Genomic DNA, 18,972 nt, shown 5'->3' on the forward strand with positions numbered 1-18,972 from the left:
CCTGTCCTCTTTTAGATAATGTCCTGCTCTAGTTTTGAGGATGTGAGACAGGTGTCTCCTGTCCTCTGTCAGATAATGTCCTGCTCTAGTTTGGAGGATGTGAGACAGGTGTCTCCTGTCCTCTGTCAGATAATGTCCTGCTCTAGTTTGGAGGACGTGAGACAGTGTCTCCTGTCCTCTGTCAGATAATGTCCGGCTCTAGTTTCGAGAACGTGAGACAGCAGTCTCCTGTCCTCTGTCAGATAATGTCCTGCTCTAGTCTGGAGAACGTGAGACAGCAGTCATACCTGGGGTCACATGTTTTTAGCATGTAACAAAAGCCTTGGTTTTTAGCAGCGCTGTATGGACGCAGATCTTTCACAGGCAGTAGGTGATGGACTGTTATCTTCTTGGCTGTCTCACAGTTGGATGGTAGTTGTGTCGAGCTCAGTCTGTCCTCATATTTTTCCGTCAAAAAATTTTGTCCAACCCTGGAGAGCCACTTCTCTACTTGTCCTTGTTGTTATGAGACATTTTTAATGAGATGGTGACCAACAAACATCCTCAGATACATTGAACATGACTCATTCATACATTTATACATTGAACGTGTGAAGGATCTCAGACATTCATCTGATGTAGCTTTACTGACGTCACTCAGGCCTCAACTGAAATGAGCTGCCAATTTAATTTGATTGCAGATCGAAAAATGTGAAGTCTATAAGCCAGTAACCATTTTTTTCATTGTCAGTTAATATGCTGATTATTTATTTGATGATCTGATTAATCGTGGGCCTATACAGTGTCAGACATTATGTCATCAGAGATTTAATTTGCTGAGGAAAAAGACAGAGAAACACAGACCGTATTCACTTCTTGTTGTTGTGGTGGTGTTGTAGTTGAATGGTTGTTGCTGTTGTTATTTCTAAAGCTGTTGTGACATGAATATGTTATATTTTAGCAGAGAAATTATTCTCTGTTTCCTGCCCAGGGACTACAGATGAAAATGAGCTTATAGCTGACTCTGATGCAGCTAGTAGCTGTGCACTGTCCCTGTTTAATAAAATTAATAAATAAACAAACTAACCAAAGAACTAATGTTTAGCATTTTAGCTTGTGAAGTCACGATTAATAATTAATAGCCAAGAAAATATTTTTGCAGATTGTTTTTCTGTTTCTGTAAAGAGATAGTTTTTTTTTTTTGTTTTTTTTCAGTGCAGGATTCAGTAAAATAACATGTTTTAATGCAGTGCTGGCCTCCTATTGGCTCCCAGCCAGCCAATGAAGAGCGAGTACTCTGTGTGATGAATTAAAGTTGCTGCTGCAGATCAGAAACTCTTCCTGTGACTGAGAGTCCTGTTAGTTTATCCTCAGTGTTACTCAGTGGACTGTTAAAGCCTCACAGCCCAGTGTGTGTGTGTGTGTGTGTGTGTGTGTGCGTGCGTGTGTGTGTGCGTGTGCGCGCGCGTGTGTTGCTAGGCAGCGAGCTCAGCTGCTTTCAGCTCTTTCCAAAACATGACATCATCTGATGGGGTCTGAATGAACGCTGACAACAACAGGAAGGAGGATTTTTAGGAGTTTGGGTTGTGATTAATGGAGCTAAAAGTCGATTTAATCAGTGATGTGTTAATGTCGTAGAATTAAGTGTGGTGATGATGTCATCATGTTTCATACATGTGATTAATGTGGAGCATCGTCACAGCAGTGTACAGTTACAGGTGATTGGTGATTTGTTCTGGACGTTTTGTTCAGTCTTTTATTTCAAAAATTGTTTGATGGTTTTGGTTTTAGGACGGGCTCAGAATCAGCTTTATGTTGGAGGTTCAGAACTGTCACCTTAATTATAAGATTTCTCTCAGGAAGTGATGTGACGGTGTAAATGAGGCCTAGGTTAACGTTAACGTTAAAGTTTGAAACAGTTTTAATAAAGTAGTGAATTTAGAAATACATGAGTTCTGTTTTTTGATTTCTATCATGGTATCGAGAATCGTGGAAATTCACTGGTATTGGTATCGACTACTAATTCTGGTATCGTGACAGGCCTGCTCATGACATTAGATATTCTGTTTAATGGAGAGTAGGGGTGGGCGATATGGCACTAAAATAATGTAATATTTCAGGATATTTTTGTGATATTCTTGATGATATAACAAGTTATTATTAATCAGTCATTTTAAAATATTAAAGTACATTAATTGATAGTAGTAATGGTTGTTTGCAGCGCTACACAGCTGATTTATTTTAACCAGACAGTTTATAGTGGATGAAGTTAATAATATTTATCTTTGTGTGCAGATTTTTAATATCAGCAGAATATTAATCAGTGATTCACCTGCTGCAGAAACAACCACACATTCCCTGTGAGGCTGATCTGAGGTCACAGGTCAGTCAGAAATCAGAACACAATCTGTTGAAGCTGTGAGGTGTATTTGGACGTTGGTTACAGTAAAAGTCAGAATCAGTATGTTTGTTGACAACAGTTTAGATGATTGATTGATATTGAGAAACTGAACTAAAATAATATCACAATATTTCAGGGTATTTTTGCGATAATGGTATTCTTGACAATATGACAAATTAGTAATATATAATATTTTTATATATATTTTTAATTTAAGAAGGTAGAATTACAACAAAATAAGTGATGTAGTTTTACAGTTTACCTTCAAATATTCAGTAAAAACTAAACAAAAATTATCTCTCATTTCTTTAGTTTGTGAACAGCAACAGTAACTCAGAGTCAGATTCAGATTCTGTTACAATATTAATAGTTTAACTAAATAAAATCTATCCCTAATTACACATTTAAACAAATGTTCCCTGGGATCTATATATATAAATCAACAGCTGATTTCCTTCTCTTTTTTGTGCTCTGCCATTTCTCCTCTAATCATCAGGTTGTAACCTGTCACAGGCTGTTATGAGACCAGAACGGCACGCATCACATAACCTTATTCATCCCTACAACAGGAAATACTTGTGCGCTGCACATGTGAGCATTTTTGATGATGGCCTCCGTCCAGTCCTTTGGTCTTATCACATTTAACCATAGTTGTCTTTGTTTTTGTTGACGGGCAGTGGCGGCTGATTTTGAGCCATGACTCCTTCTATTCTGGCTCCCAATAACACAACAAGACAAACACATTTTAACACTCCTATGGAGCCTACAGCCCTGTGGGGGAGAGGCAGCTGCACCTCCAGCTGATAACATGATGTCACTGTGACGTCGCTCTAAAAGGGTCTATTTGAACACTAAATGTCGCTACTTCATATTAACTTTGAATTTTTGATTTAACAGGCTAATTGAACTGGTTGTTTGATAAATACATTTCAGATTTCATCAGTTCGTAGTTTCGTTAGCCAATTCACATCCCTTTTCTTACATTAGGTGTTTTTTGGAAGTGCTAGAGTACTCTACTAAGTTAGTGCCAGTACTTGAATATGGAAGTTGCTTGAAATGCCCCTCCCTAACACGGCCTTCATAAAGGACACCAACGTATCTGAGCAAACAGGTTCACCTGCAGGCTGCAGAGGGAAGAGTCCAGGTTCAGACACACATTAAAATAAAGCAGCCTGTAGGAGTTTCTAACATTTTAGCTGCTGCAGAGGAAACAAGTTCAGGAAATGTCTCCTGGTGTCTCTACTGTGGAGACATACAGACCATAATTACAGCTGCCAGAGAAAATCATCAGACAGAGACAGAGAGAGGGACTGATCACAAACGTTCTGCGTTAATGTGATTATTTCATGTTTCAAAGACGTCCTGGACGAAGAGCGCTCTTCTTCTTCACATGATATCATTAATATCTCAGAGACACTTTACCTGCAGGACGAGAAAGAAAACAGCTGATTGTCAGGTCGCTCTTATACTCAGGCCAGTACGGTAATCTGTGTGTGTGTGTGTGTGTGTGTCCTCGTGGGACAGATCAGTACAACAATACTCCTCTGTACGCAGCTAACAAAGACCTCCACAGACTCCTCCTCCTGCTCCTCCTCTTTTTCTGTTTTCCTCCTACATGAGCTCCTCTGCCACTCTCTCCCTATCTCCCATCTCCCTCCTCCTCCTCCTCCTCCTCCTCCTCCCTGCCGCAGGGATCTCTTCAGTCCTCTGATGTTCCTAATGAGACCTCAGGAGGATCGAAGTGATGACATCACTGCCTGTAAATGATGTTACTGTTTTTAACGGTGATGTCATCCTGGGTGGTGTGGTGGTAAAAACGATTTCATCATCACTGACTCAGCAAGGGGCCAGTGGCTGTGGGTGAATAGTTTTTTTTTTTTCTTTTATTTATTTAAAAGGGACAATGTACAGCTCAAACATAAATGTCACCATTTGATGCACCGTAGCAGATTATAGCTTCAAGCTAATTCGCGTCTGTAGTCCCTTGGCAGGTCACAGTAAAAAATACAGTACAATAGCAAAACAGATAAAAACAGCATACAAGGATAGACAGAAAATAACAAGCTACTCGCGCACAGACACACATACACACACACACACACACACACACACACACACACCAAAAACCAAGTTCTAAAGACCAAGTCAGTGAGCTGAGCAGCTTTTAACAGATTTTTTAGGGTGATTTTGAAAGTGCTGACAGAGCTGCAGCTCCTCACAACATCAGGCAGGGTGTTCCACTGATTAGTGGCCTTTACAGAAAAAGCTGATTGCCCAGTTACAGAACGGCGAAATGGTATGGTTCAATCTCGTATGGAGGATATTCTGGAGGATCTGATAGAATTTAACGGGCGAGTATGCACAAAATCACATAGAATAGTCAAATGAAACACTTACTAAACACTTTCCCCTGACCTTGATGGAAAACAGGAGGTGATGGAAAGATGTGACGGAGGATTTATAAAGACTTCAGAGAGGACAAGCAGGATATTAAGAGAGTCAGACTGCACTCAATCTAAACTCCGTCATTATGAGACAGCAAATGTAATTGTCCTGGGTCTGCCATGATGAAACTGTGATGTACTAAAAGCTCATCCTAGATACTGCACCCTGTGCTCTCTCATCATGCTGTTTGGTGCAGGCTGTATAAACCTAATTACCAATGTTGGAGTGAAATAAAAAACGAAACAGGCAGCCGGTCACAAAGGTGAAACAAAATGGTCGCTCACACTTGCCCTCCCGTCCGCTCATATTTATTCACATAAATCCTAATTAGCATGAATGTATGGAAATAATGTGATGTTAAATTTATGCAAGATAGCATATTGTTTGTTTCCATGAACAGCTGAATGGTGCGTCGCTTTAAAGGAATTGTGGGACGGCATTATCTCCTTTCTGTTGGTAAAGCATGGTCGAGTTTATCCTTTGCTAAAGGAGATAAGAGAGGAAGCACTGAAGCACCTTTGATTCTCATTTAGAGAATTCAAATAGCTCTTGTCATGGCTGCCACTTAGATAGTGGACAGTGAATGAAGTTATTTTTTTCTCTTTCATTTTATAGTTGTAGTTTACTGATGTATGAACAGAGGTTACATAAAACCAGAGTGACCGTCCTCTACTGACCAATCAGACTGCAGGGTTTCTAGCTCCACCTTTTAGTACCAGATCTGTGTGCTAGGTACCCCAACAGAGGGGGGACCAAACATGGGGACGCTAAGGAACGCTTCTGTTGGTACCATCCACAACTTTACACTGTGGAAACAGAAAAAATGAACAGAACTGAATCATTAAACGGTGTTGTTAAAGTGAGAGCCATCGGCAGGGTTGGAAATGAACCTTTTTTGTCAACCTGCCACAGTGACTGGTGGATTCCAAAATCTAGCTGCTCAGTAGATTACTGTTGTGTTTTTGGCTGGTGACTGAAACAAATCTAGAAGTCAACTGCTGGTGCTAATTTCACACCCTGGCTATCGTCCATGACATCAACAGCAGTAAAGGCGCATATCAAAAACCTACTGCAACATTATATTGACAACTACTGTTCATAACTCAGTATGTGATAATTATCTAATAGTGGTGAATATTACAGAGTTATCAATCTGCTCCTTTAATTATGGCTGTGACAGTTTGGTCCATAACATGTGAGACATTAAAGTATCTGAATTATTATTATGACATAATTTCTTAATATTTTCACCATTAAAAAAAACTTCATTTTTAACATTTTTGCCTAAAAAAACATTTCAAAAGATCAGCTGATCTGAACTGTTTAATTATTAATCAATGAACTGAGCAGTGGTTTGGTGTCTAACATGTCCCCTCTGTGTCTCTGTGTGTCTGTCTCAGCCATGTCTCCGGTCCTGGCGGGCTTCCTGGGAGCTGGTGTTCTGGTTTTGGTCGTGGTTGTTCTGGTTCTGCTCTGGTCTTTCTGTCAGCGCCGTTACCTGCGCGTCTCTGGACGCTACAAACTGCATGGCGACCGTTACTGCGATGCCGAAGACCCCCCCTACAAGTTCATCCACATGTTGAAGGGCATCAGCATTTACCCAGAATCCCTCAGCAGCAGCAAGAGGATTGTACGAGGCATCCGGCGCGTGGACCGCTCTGACCGTGACGGAGAGCGAAGCTGTCCCACCAGTGCCGGCACTGGCAGGGGCATGGTGCTGGTGGATGCAGAGAACAACATCCTTGACGTCCCAGGGCAGCTGCAGATGAGTCACCTGGTGCCGCCCGCCCACGGCCAGGCCCGAGTGGAGCGGGCGCTGCCGGTCCGTGCCGACTACTGCTGCCTGGACAGCAGCTCGGCCAGCAGCAGCCAGACCAGCAGCAAGACAGCCTCCCCCTTCACCCCTGCCTCCTCGGATCCTGAGCCCGAGCCCAGCCTGGGCACAATCAGCCTCACCGTCGACTACAACTTCCCCAAGAAGGCCCTCGTGGTGACCATCGTCGGGGCCCGGGGCCTCCCCGCCATGGATGAGCAGGCGGGCAGCTCAGACCCCTACGTGAAGATGACCATCCTGCCAGAGAAGAAGCACCGCGTCAAGACCCGCGTGCTGAGGAAGACCCTGGACCCGCTGTTCGACGAGACCTTCACGTTCTATGGCGTGGCCTACAGCTCACTGCCTGAGCTCACGCTGCACTTCCTGGTCCTCAGCTTCGACCGCTTTGCCCGTGATGATGTCATCGGGGAGGCCGTGGTGCCGCTGAAGGGCGTGGACCCGAGCACGGGCCGAGTCCACCTGAGCCAGCAGATCACCAAGAGGAACATGCAGGTGAGTGACGGCGGTCAGCATGTGGAGAAGGTTAGCTACATCCTTAAAGGGACAGTTCACCTTTAAATCATAAATACATATTTTCCTCTCACCTGTAGAGTTTAATGTTTATCAGTCCAGAGTGTTCTGGTGTGAGCTGCCAAGTGTTGGAGAATTCAGCCATAGAGATGCCTTCATTTGGCTCCAGTATAACAGAACTAGATGCTCACCCTGTCAGGGATGGGGATCGTTAAGATTTCAATGATACAACTACTCTTACCGACACTGCTCATCAATCCGGTACTTTAATGGTAATGCTAATCGTTTCTTGAGGGGTTTTTTAAGAGAGAACACTGAAACAAAAAAAGAACAGAATTAACACTGCTTTACTTTCTATGTATGTAAGTACAGTATATAAATTAACTTTCTGCTACAGCATTGTTTTGAATTCAATTTCAATTTTCAATGTTCTTTATAAAGCCCAACATCACAAATCACAGTTTGCCTCAGAGGCTTTACAGCAGACAGCCCTCTGTCCGCTGACCCTCACAGTGGATCAGGAATAAACTCCCTAAAACCCCTAACAGGTAAAGAATGGTAGAAACCCCAGGATCCTGAATGAAGTACTGTCATGGACTCTAACATACCTGAGGCTGGTGAGGTAACAGGAGATGAACTACAAGCTAGGTGGTCGAACACAGTGTATTACTCCGCCTGTATGTGATGAACTTTGAGTAGATGTTACCAAAGATTGCTCGTGTCTCTGCCCTCACATGCACAGGAGTTGTTGAAGCAGTGTCAGCATCAACTCTTGTAAAGTATAACCATACTTCAGAGCACTTTGCTCTCGCCGCCATCGTCACTGAGAGCAGGACCACTGTGTGTGTGTGTGTGTGTGACACAGAGTGTCAGAGCTGGCCCCGCCCCTCACACATGCAGCAGGCTGCGACACAGACAGCTCTCCTCTGGGTTGAATAGCAAAAATGCATCAGTGACAAATGTCTTAATCTTATCAAATTACAGATGGACTTGGTGAGATAAAAACTGTACAAGATCACGTTTATGTAACCTAAATAGACAAGAAAAATATCCTCTGAATTTCTCCAGTACCGACAGCAGAACGTTAACGTCGGAGCTTATCAATACTACAGTCTTGAATAATTTGGGGTTTCGGTACCCATCCCTAGTCTCGTTCCAGAAATCATGACCCGGTTGCTCAAGATAATCCACAGACCAAAACAGTTAAACATGTATATTGATTAGTGGGTGAACTGTCCCTTTAAAGTATTATTCTGTAGTTATATTTTGTAGTTCTGTGTTTAATTTCTATCAGATGGAGTTACACTTTGTCCAGTTTCAGTAATGATCCAGAAGTGTTGTTGTCCAGCCGGAGACATGTTAATCAGTTAATCAATAATTTGTTCATGTGAATGTTGCTTTGGACAGAAGCATCTGACTAATGAATAAAGTCAATATCTAATGGAGAAAACAGTCTTATAGATTATTTCTGAGGTTCAATATGAACCTGCAGCCAACAGTTATCATTATTATTATTATTATTATTATTGATGATTATCTAACAACATGTATTGATTCTTTTCAATGGATCTGTTGTTTAATGTTCAAACTAAAGCTAAAAAAGTCCGTCTTTATTTCTCAGAGATGTTTTTCAGCCTTACCAGCGTCTCAAAATTCTGTAAAGACGTTAAAGTGGTAAATTCCCAGAGGAAGCTCAAACTGGTGATCGTGTTCAACCTGAGAAAAAAACAAAAATGTGATTCATTCCATTGTGACTTCACTTAATGTGAAAAAACTCCTCTGTTTGTTGTTGTTATTGTTGTCCCGACTCTGACTAAGTGATGGTGCCGTCAGCAGCTGTGTGTCACCATGGCAACAGGCTGGTCTGACCTCAGAGCGGTGGCTATAATCCACTGACAGTCTGTCTCAGTGACAGTCCCGCTGCTGTTCTGTGTTTATCAGGTTAAAGTCATGAACATACCGATGAATAAAACAAGCTGCAGTCTCACTCTGAAATGTGCTGATCAGCTGTTGTGCTGACGTCGTCTGTAAGGGTTTAAAATGTAAAATAAAAAACCACAGAAACAAACTCAGACTCAGAAATAAGGTTTTAAAATGCAGGACATTTATTTGTATTTTCACAGTGTAGAATTACTACAGTAAAGTGTCTGAAAGTCGCTCTGCAGAGACAGACTGAATGTGTTTGTGTTTTCAGTGTGAGAGTCGTGGAGAGCTGCTGGCGTCTCTGTCCTACCAGCCGGTGTCTCATCGTCTCAGCGTGGTCGTCCTGAAGGCTCGACACCTCCCCAAGATGGACATCACCGGCCTGTCAGCAAGTGAGTCGCCCTCTGCTGGGTTTATCTAGTTTAAAGTTTACTGCGTTTCTTCCTCCTTTTTCTTTGGTTGACACTTTTCCTGTCTTCAAATTTAACTTTACTGTTCCCGAGGGCAGACACAGACTGCAAACATAAAACATGAAATAAATTATAGAAATATGTTTTCTGTCAGTCAGAAGAACACAGAGACTGTGTATGTTCACATTTTGAAGGAATTTAAATGATAGTTTGTAAACAAAATGTGTTTAAATGAAACACTGCATTATGAATATTATGAATATACTTCCATTGATTATTTAGTGGACAGTTGTGATGATTTATGGTCTAAAATCCAATCCAAAAAGTAAAAATGCCAAAATAAAATGTCCACACAGTGAGCAGTTCAGCTCACCTGGGCTGACGTGGACTCACCTGTTCTCTGTTCCTTCCTCATTGGACTACAGTCGACCCTACCTGAGTGACGTACCTCAGGTCATAACCACTTCTTACTGTAAAACTACAACTTTCTTTTCTGTAATGCCATACGTTTTTCTTCTTAAAGTACTTTAATTTCATTCCAAAAGTCTCAGAATATTTTAAGAGTTTAATTGACATTCAAAAATGATGGTGTTGAGCTAGCTAGCTTGCTAAGCTAGCTAGCTAGCTCAACCCACATGGACTCACTTGTTCTTTGTCCCCTCCTTGTTGGCTGATGGTGGAAATTTGGAAATGCGCAAGTTGAAATTTGAAATTCGCAAGTTGAAATCGCAGCGACGAACGCAACACAGAGAAATGAACCCACACACTCATCACACACACCTGAGTGACATACCTCAGGCAGGACTTGAACTCCAGTTTCCAGGTTGCCGGTCCAGATCCTTCCCACTGGACCAGGTGAACACAAAGGACCAGAGAGTTGAAGAAGAAACTTCACCTTCATCAACATGAATTAAATCAGATATAAGACGACATGATGCGGTCTCCTTCAGCTGAACGACATGTTCACTTGGAAACTTTTCACACTTGTTTTTTGGACCTTCAAAAAAAATTTCTGGATTGTAGTTCAAGCCATTTCCATCTCTCCTGTTGAGTGTTTTAATGGATTATATGTGAGGTTTAATGGAGACAAACAGTCTCTTAGATGGACCTTAATTGTTCAGTGACATTAAGGGCTTCACCCCAAAGTTGTCTTCATGGATAAAAGTCTAATTCTTCTCTGTGAGACTCCGATCATTCTTACCCCCCTGGACAGCTCAGCTGGGTAGAGAAATAATCTTACAGTGTGAAGGTTGTGGGTTCAAATCCCCCCCTGAACATTTTTTTTATTTTTTTTTGTTCCTTCTGTGGACCCTCAGAGTGTTCCTGGTTCAGATTGTCAGGTTCATTCATAACAGGCTTTTTACAATAAGTAACACCTTAATGAAACAGTCCGGGGCCAACTGATGATGATGATGACAGCGGTGCGTATGGTAGATGGGCTGGCTCGAAAACACCCACATGTTATGGATTCACAATGTGTAGAAAATTAAGATTTATAATCCAGGTATTGGACTTATATGCTAACTTATTAACTGTTTGGCACTGAGTTGGTGCGATGAAGATCATTTTATCAGGGAATAACTGGTAGATGATTTGCTCTCATCTGTAATATTATGTAACTTCATTTCTTTCTACTTGTAGGGCCAGTTTAACAACTCAATAAATTTCAGCCCCAGTTTTATCTTCACACAGCTCAGGTGCAAAAACACTGAGGAGATGAACCGAAGCTGTAAAAAAATTTATCAGACCTCTATATTCGTCTGATTCAAAGAGAACTACAACTAATTGGCCTAATTGGACGATTACTACTCTATTGAAGGTTAGGACCTCCACACAGTGTTTGCATCAGTCCCATGATTGAACCACTAGATGGAGACATACACCATGTGTTCACACTGAGGGCTGAGAGGAAGACCTGCTGCAGTTCGTCCTCCATGTTATGCTAATGAATAAAGATGGCTGGAATCAGGCCTGGGCACTGTGACAAGATTATTGTTAAAACCATATTGGTAAGCTGCAATAATGGTCGTCATGGCAACAGTTTTTAATTAAAACCATCGAATAGGAAAAACAGGATCAGCTCACATAAATGAATAAACGTTTTTGAGGGTTTAAAAAAAACTTAGCTAGAGGGAAAAACCAAGTGTAGAAAGTTTTCTAACATCTAGTTCATCTGAGAGGAGATGACATCATATTTTGACACAAGTACAACAAGAGATAACATCAAAATTCAGGGCTTCAGTTTTCAGTTGTGTTCATGACTAAAAAGTCTTCTGTATGACACTGAGTTTGTTTCTCAGCATCCAGACAGCTCAGTTTATAAAGACAGAGTGTCTTCGTCTGATGGTTGTGGGTTCAAATCCCGTCTGGTCTGTTTTGGTTCAGTTTGTCAGGCTCATTCCTGACGGCTTTTCACAATAAGAGACACCTTCATGAAACAGTCCTGACAGACAGAAAACAGCACCTTAATCCATTTACAGTTAACATCTTAAGGTGCAGAAAATTGAAATCAACATTACAGGTAACAACACCTTAATTTGTACGTCAAAGGGCAAAACTTAAAGTTGTGCCAGGCGGGATTTGAACCCACAACCTTCAACCTATAAAGCTCTTTCTCTACCAGCTGAGCTGTCTGGACTTTGAGAGAGGTTGAGATGAATTGAATATCCCGAAATAATAGCTTTTGTATCCTTGAACACACCTTTGGGGTGAAGCCCTGAATTTGATTTCAAAATTACGTTCCTATGAAGGATTGTTGTCTCTTAAAAAAATCCTTAAACCACGCAGATAATCCAATAAAACCTTCGGCAGGAAAGACAGGATTAACTCTAATGAAGGACAGAAACCAGAAACTTTTTGAAGGTTAAAACATCCAACTCGAGAAGATAATCAAGTTCAGCTGAAGGAGACCGCATCATGTCGTCATACATGATGCGACGACATGAAAAAGGAACAGGCGAGTTGAACCACCTGTTCAACAGACCTTTTTGGATGTCAATTAAACTCTTAAAATATTCTGAGATGTCTGTGAAGTTTAGATATTATAGTTTTTGAAGATTTCATAAAACCTTTCCTGCAGGAGATAACCAAGTGCAGAAGGTTTCTGACATGTTATTCAGCCCAGAGGAGACTGCTTCATATTTTCATGGAGTTAAATCTGATTTAAAACACGACAGAGTGACACATCAGATCATTTTATATGAGACTTTGTTTGCCACGACAAACAATAAACAAGCAACAATGTGCAGTTTATATTGATGCATCAACTGTTGAGCAACTTCACTGCCTGAGCAAAGAGGTCTGTTACTGATTTGATACTGCCGTAATGTTTTTTTTGAGGGAAGGAGTGAGAACAGAGTGTAAGAAGGATAGTTGGTGTCCTTGATGATGTTTTGGGCTTTTTTTGCAGCGTGTGGTGTCAGTGTCATGAAGTTGTAGTTCTGTGCCAATAATAGCCCTGCTTTTGTTGCCAAACCACACAGTCACACAGCCCCTCAGAACAATCTCAGTGATGCAGTCACCAGAGTTCACTGGAGTTTTGGTGCTCATACATTTTAAAATGCCTCAAAGTGCAGTGTTCATCTCCTTGTAACTGCCTGTTCAAAGCAAAATGCAGCACCGTTATTCTGCCTCACCATTATGTATGAAAGGTACAGGTGCTAAATGTGGCCACAGAGTTGTCTCGCCTTTAAGCCGACAGCGAATGTACAAATAGCACTGAATCAACGTCTGTGTAAAAGGGAGAGCTGGCAGGACGGGACAGTGTGACGTTTTGACAGCTTATGTCACAAAAGCACTGCAGACACGTATGTTATATGTCACGCTAGAGGCCGATGCTGTTGTGTTACATGTCGTGCCTGTCACACCTTTCTTGTTTTCCATGATGTCATCATGCTGTTAAAATCACACAGGAGCGACATGATGCCGCCGACATTTGGTTCTGTGTAAAAATGTAAAGGCAGCACAACAACAGGACTCTGTAGCAGCTCTATAGCGCCATCTGTGAGATAAAAAAAAAACTTTGTGGAGGACGCATATTGTGATATATATATTGATGTATTGATGTGTTTATTTTTTATTTTGACACAAGACTTTCAGCCTTAAAACTTGATTGGTTTAACAGCTGTTTTTTTTTTTTTTCTTCTTCAATAAATGGTTCATTAATTGATCAACAGAAAAATAATCACAAATTATTTTGATAATCAAATAGTGATTTTAATCATATTTTAAGCGTCTGCCTCTGAAACTGGAAGAGATAATTCTTTTCATACATGAAAGTTTACTGAAGATCTTGTTGGTTGGATTAAACATATTTATTTATTTATTTATTTATTTTGCACACATGTAAAACTGCATAAAATCCAAAAAGTAAATAAGAAATGAGTGCGGAGACACAGGATGATACAACCGGACCTTCCCTCATCGTAAGGAGAAAAACAGACGATTATAAAACAAGTAGGAAATGTGGACAAAAGAACTTAATTAACATTATACAGAAAAATACAACAAAAGATAAATGACGACAGGAAGTACACTGAGCTGTCAGTGAAAAATCATCCAATAAAAACCAAGAAATACACAGAACACAGTGCAGAGGAAAAAAAGGGGAAAAATATATTTATATTTCATGCTTTGGGGCATTTTATTGGCAAAACAATGAATGGATTTGATTAAAACAATAATCAGATCAGTGTCGTCATGGTTTGTTGATTTTTTGCAGTTTTATTGAAGTGAAGTTTGTAAAGTTGGTTTTGAGAAGTTCCTCATAAATCAGTGTTGTTGTTTTGTTGTTTCCTCCTCAGATCCGTACGTGAAGGTGAACATCTTCTACGGACGTAAGCGCATCGCCAAGAAGAAGACCCACGTGAAGAAGTGCACCCTGAACCCGGTCTTCAACGAGTCCTTCATCTACGACATCCCACCCGAGCTCCTGCCCGAGATCTCCGTGGAGTTCCTGGTGGTCGACTTCGACCGGACCACCAAGAACGAGGTGCTGGGCCGCCTGCTGCTCGGCCTCCACAGCCCCGCCCCCTCCGGAGCCTCCCACTGGAGGGAGGTCTGCGAAAACCCCCGCCGGCAGATCTCCAAATGGCACAACCTGAGCGAGTACTGAGGGAGGACCGCCAGAAACCAGCTGACTCCACCAGTGGACCCCACTGGGAAATAAAAACTCAGTGTACAGCACACACACACACACACACACACACACACACACACACATATATATACAACACATACAACACATGCAACACACACACACACACACACACGCACAACACACACACTGTTGTGATCATAGTTAAACACTCTCTGTCTCTACTCTTTCTCTTTCTTCCACCACGACATTCGCAGTCTGATAAAAATCCCGCAGTTCTTTAAAGAAAAGAAGACGAGCTGTTTTTAAAAGAGAAACCATGAGTCCATTTCTCAGACTGTCCTCATGTCTCCTGGCTGTCCATGTGTGTAGACGGGGGGAAGGAATGCTCACATATCATTTAAAAAATAAGAAAAAAAGATTCCCCTCTTGCTGTTGTTGTCATGCAGTTCATCGCATGTCTGTCCCAAGAAAAAAAAACAAAGCAAATGAAGAGCTGCTGACTGATCGACAGGAAGACGGTTTAAATATTCACTAACACTGCATTTAACTAATATATCCAATATAAATACTCCTCATTAGGACCAAATAAGAAACTGCTACAAAGCTCCCACGTCTCGCTCCTGATACTCGACCACATGATCCAATATTTGACATGTTTCTGGGGGTTAACGGAGGTTTTAGTCGGCAGCATGCTCCCTGCCTTTCAACGATCATCTTCACTCATCGGTCCCGCAGACTGAACCCCGATCCTGGAGGAGGCGGAGTCTCCGTCATCGCCCTCATCTTAATGTGGATTTACAAACTGTGGTTAACATCAGACGCTGATGAATCAAGCAGACTGAGAGACGATGTAAAATACGTGTTTGTAACATGAATGATATTTAATTTACAAAATCCTCGAGATGCTCTGATGGAAGCAGGAAGCAGCTGTGGCGGCTGATTGAAACCTGTCGTCATGACTTCATTATGTCGTCGTTATCTGGACTGTGTCACAGAAATCACTGAGTTTGTTATCTGGAGATAATGAGACAGAAACATTTTGATATTTGAGTCAATACTTTCTCATCACAATTAAGTATATAGACGACGTTGTAATCAAACCAAACACAGACACTTTGTGTTTTATCTCGACATGATGAAGTCTTGATCAGGGGCGCAAAGTTCTGGGAATATTCAAGGTGGAAACTTTCCATGGGAATTAATGAAGTGTAAATACTTATATAATATTTCCTCAGGCTGTTTTCACCACGTCTCATGTAGATAGAAACAAACCTTTGGCCGTCACAAGCAGACATGACTGTTTAAAACAGGAATGAAAAAATCAGCTTTATAGCTTCTTTGCAGATGACATCACACATTAGTGTCCAGACTGAGGCAAAGACTGAACCCTGCATTAATGCCTTTGATTTTTTATTTTATTTTTATTTATTTTTTTACAGCTGTTTCATTTTGTCAAATTAGGGAAAAACAACCTGATTTTTAGTCTTGAAAAAAGTCAGCAGATGTGGATCAAAAACCTTCATCTTCAGTCCAGAGGAGCAGAGTCAACTAATGTCAAACATCAAATACGTCTCGCATTGGACGCAATCACAATGTGCTGTGACGGCTTGTTTTTAGACACAACTTAGATTTAACAGCGTTTCACCAAACTTCTGTAAACGATTGATCTAGTAGGTAGAAAATAGTAGCTAAAGTAAGCTAATGTTGGCTAGTAACGTTAGCCTGACAGCAGTGAATCCATTTACAGATTTGAAAAAACTGTGAAGCAAAATATAGAAGCTCACGTTGACATATTAATACAGTTATTATTATCATTAGTAAAATGTTCAAAAAATGTTAATGAAATGTCCAAAAAATATTATTAAATTTTCAGAAAAAAATGTTTCTGAAAAATGTTAACAAATGATCGAAAAAATGTTGACAAAATATCGGAAAAAATATTTAATAATATGTCTGCCAAAATGTTGATAAATGTCTGAAAAGTGTGATTAAAATGGCCGAATGAATTATTAATTTTGTTATTTTTTTTCTGTTAATTTATCTTCAGTCTAACTTGTCTCAAACTGTAAGACTGATTAAATGATCAGACTTTAAACCAAAGTAATCATTCAGATGTAGTTTTGCTTTTTATGTGTTTTTACCCCCAAATAAATTCACTATTAAAAGGTCTGATTTTTATATTTAAATTGTGCAGAATTCCCAGAGTTTAACTTCCTGTGGAAATGTTCCAGACACGCAGCAACCCTCTGCAGCCGTGGAGTCGATGTTTACGGGTGTGAAACGCCGTCAGCAGCCACAGCTCCTCTTCGCTTCCGTTCTGTCTCATTTTGTGTATTTTCTTTGTCGTCTGTCTAACTCGGTTTGTGAAGGATTTCTCCCCGTGAACATTTCCCTGCAGAGATGATTTCATCGGCCTGCTGGTGGCGCTGTTGCAACTGTTTTCAGTTCATCTGAGTGTGTTTTCTAAAGCCCAGTGGATCTGTGTCAAAGTGAGGTTGAACTTGGTTTGTATACTTGTTCTCCACAGTTCTCTCCAGACGCACACGTTTAAGTTAGTCCACCTTAAATCTGCTCATCAGGCCGACAGCTCTCTGAATACCTGGTGTAAAACCTGGAGGTGTAACGCCGCCGCAGACAGCTCATAGAAACAGCTTTATTATCAACACATGAAGAAGAAGAAGAAGAAGAAGAAGAAGAAGAAGAAGAAGAAGTCATCCTTCACGCTGCTGCGGGCTGACGCACTGACTGACTGTAGATTTGTACAGATATGAAGATGTTTGCTGGTTTCCTTCCTGTCTGATGTCCTCGGAGCTTTAGTGTGTTTGAGCGCCCCCTGCTGTAGACCCGGATGCTAACCTCTGTGTTAGGTTTGTTAACACTAATTGGACGTGCAAATAAAAAGAACAAGTTAGCCCTGAACGCCTCGTCTGACGCCTCCTTTGTTTAACATATTATTAATGTGATGTTCTTCTGTCTTTGTCTCCTCCGTCTGTCGGGACAATGAAAAATATTGTTAATTCACTACACACATTTATATTAACTAATTAAATTACATTGAAATGAGTCTTGGTGCCTGCATAAATGTGTCATTCTTCAGCCATCCGGATTTGAAAAATAAGACAAACACATCAAAGGAACATACAAAATAAATGAAAGATCAGTCATTAATTTTATTATATTAAAAATGGCCTTTTATTTGTGGCTTTTGCTTCATTTCCTTCGTACCTGACTCAGAGTTTAAACATTCAACACTGATTATTATAAATGTCATTGTGACGTCATAATAGCTTCAAATACAAATGACACAAAATCCCATTTTAATGAAATGTGTCATGTATCGTGAGATAAATTTGTATTTTATGTCTTTTGTTTTCATAAAGTAACGGCTGTCCCCTGGGCTCACGTCCACCACACTGTAATTCAGGGAGTTTATCTCTGCACCAGCGACAGCCGTGGCTCGAGGCCTGATGTGTTCCAGTTGTCTGTCATTTTTGTGAATGTGATCAAAAGAAAAGAAAAATATGGGGTGTCGGTGGCTTAGTGGTAGAGCAGGCGCCCCATGTACAAGGCTGTTGCCGCAGTGGCCCGGGTTCAACTCCAGCCTCTGGCCCTTTGCTGCATGTCATTCCCTCTCTCTCTCACACCTTCACACTTGCTGTCCTATCAATTAAAGGCTTAAAAATGCCCAAAAAATATCTTTAAATATTAATATTTAATATTTGTGGTTTCAGTGGGGAAAAAAACGAAGCCACCCTCCTCTGATGAGTAGAGAACAGTCCCTAACTCAGACTATAATCTAATGTTGATTCTCCTGCTGAAATTTTAATAATAATCTTATGTAGCTGTAGCGATTTTAGCCCCGCCCCCGAAAACATTTTCCCCGCCTCCGAAAGCACTAAACTTTAGTTCACCTGGAGTGACGTCAGAGCCACGCGCACCGTCCAGATCACCCTGTGACTGAGTGGATTGTTGGTTCTAATGAAGAAAATAAGACGTAAAATGAATAACGGAGAGTTTCCTGTTCTCTGTGGATTTAACCTGAGTGTGATGAAGATGGAGGAAGACTGTGGAGCTGAGTTTATTCTTCAAACATGGAGGCCGACAGGTGAGTCTCAGGTTAACATGATTAACCCAGTGTTTGTTCGGTTGGCAGGTGTTTCAGGTGAGTGTAGTCAGTCAGGAGATTAAGAACTTGTACTTCACTTAAGTGTTTCCATTACTTTACACTCACCAGCCACTTTATTAGGTACACCTGTTCAACTGCTCATTAACACAAATATCTGATCAGCCAATCAGGTGTCAGCAGCTCATTAACATTTAGTCATGTAGACATGGTGAAGACGAGCTGCTGAAGTTGAAACGGAGCATCAGA

At 41.0% G+C, this 18,972-nt stretch overlaps 2 protein-coding genes across 4 annotated transcripts in view; one reads left to right on the top strand and one right to left on the bottom strand.

Moving 5' to 3' along the window:
- Positions 1-17,515, top strand: part of syt11b (synaptotagmin XIb) — a 22,469-nt gene extending 4,954 nt beyond the window's left edge. The window contains exons 2-4 of the mRNA XM_050046013.1: positions 6,226-7,151; positions 9,364-9,484; positions 14,305-17,515. Coding sequence (XP_049901970.1) covers positions 6,226-7,151; positions 9,364-9,484; positions 14,305-14,615 — 1,358 coding nt within the window. The 3' untranslated portion in view covers positions 14,616-17,515. The remainder of the gene's footprint in view (positions 1-6,225; positions 7,152-9,363; positions 9,485-14,304) is intronic.
- The window catches only part of LOC126391332 (methyltransferase-like protein 27), a 242,783-nt gene that overhangs the window by 23,714 nt on the left and 200,097 nt on the right, over positions 1-18,972 (bottom strand). The window lies entirely within an intron of this gene.

The sequence above is a fragment of the Epinephelus moara genome, chromosome 6, assembly GCF_006386435.1.
Source record: "Epinephelus moara isolate mb chromosome 6, YSFRI_EMoa_1.0, whole genome shotgun sequence".
Lineage (NCBI taxonomy): Eukaryota > Metazoa > Chordata > Actinopteri > Perciformes > Serranidae > Epinephelus > Epinephelus moara.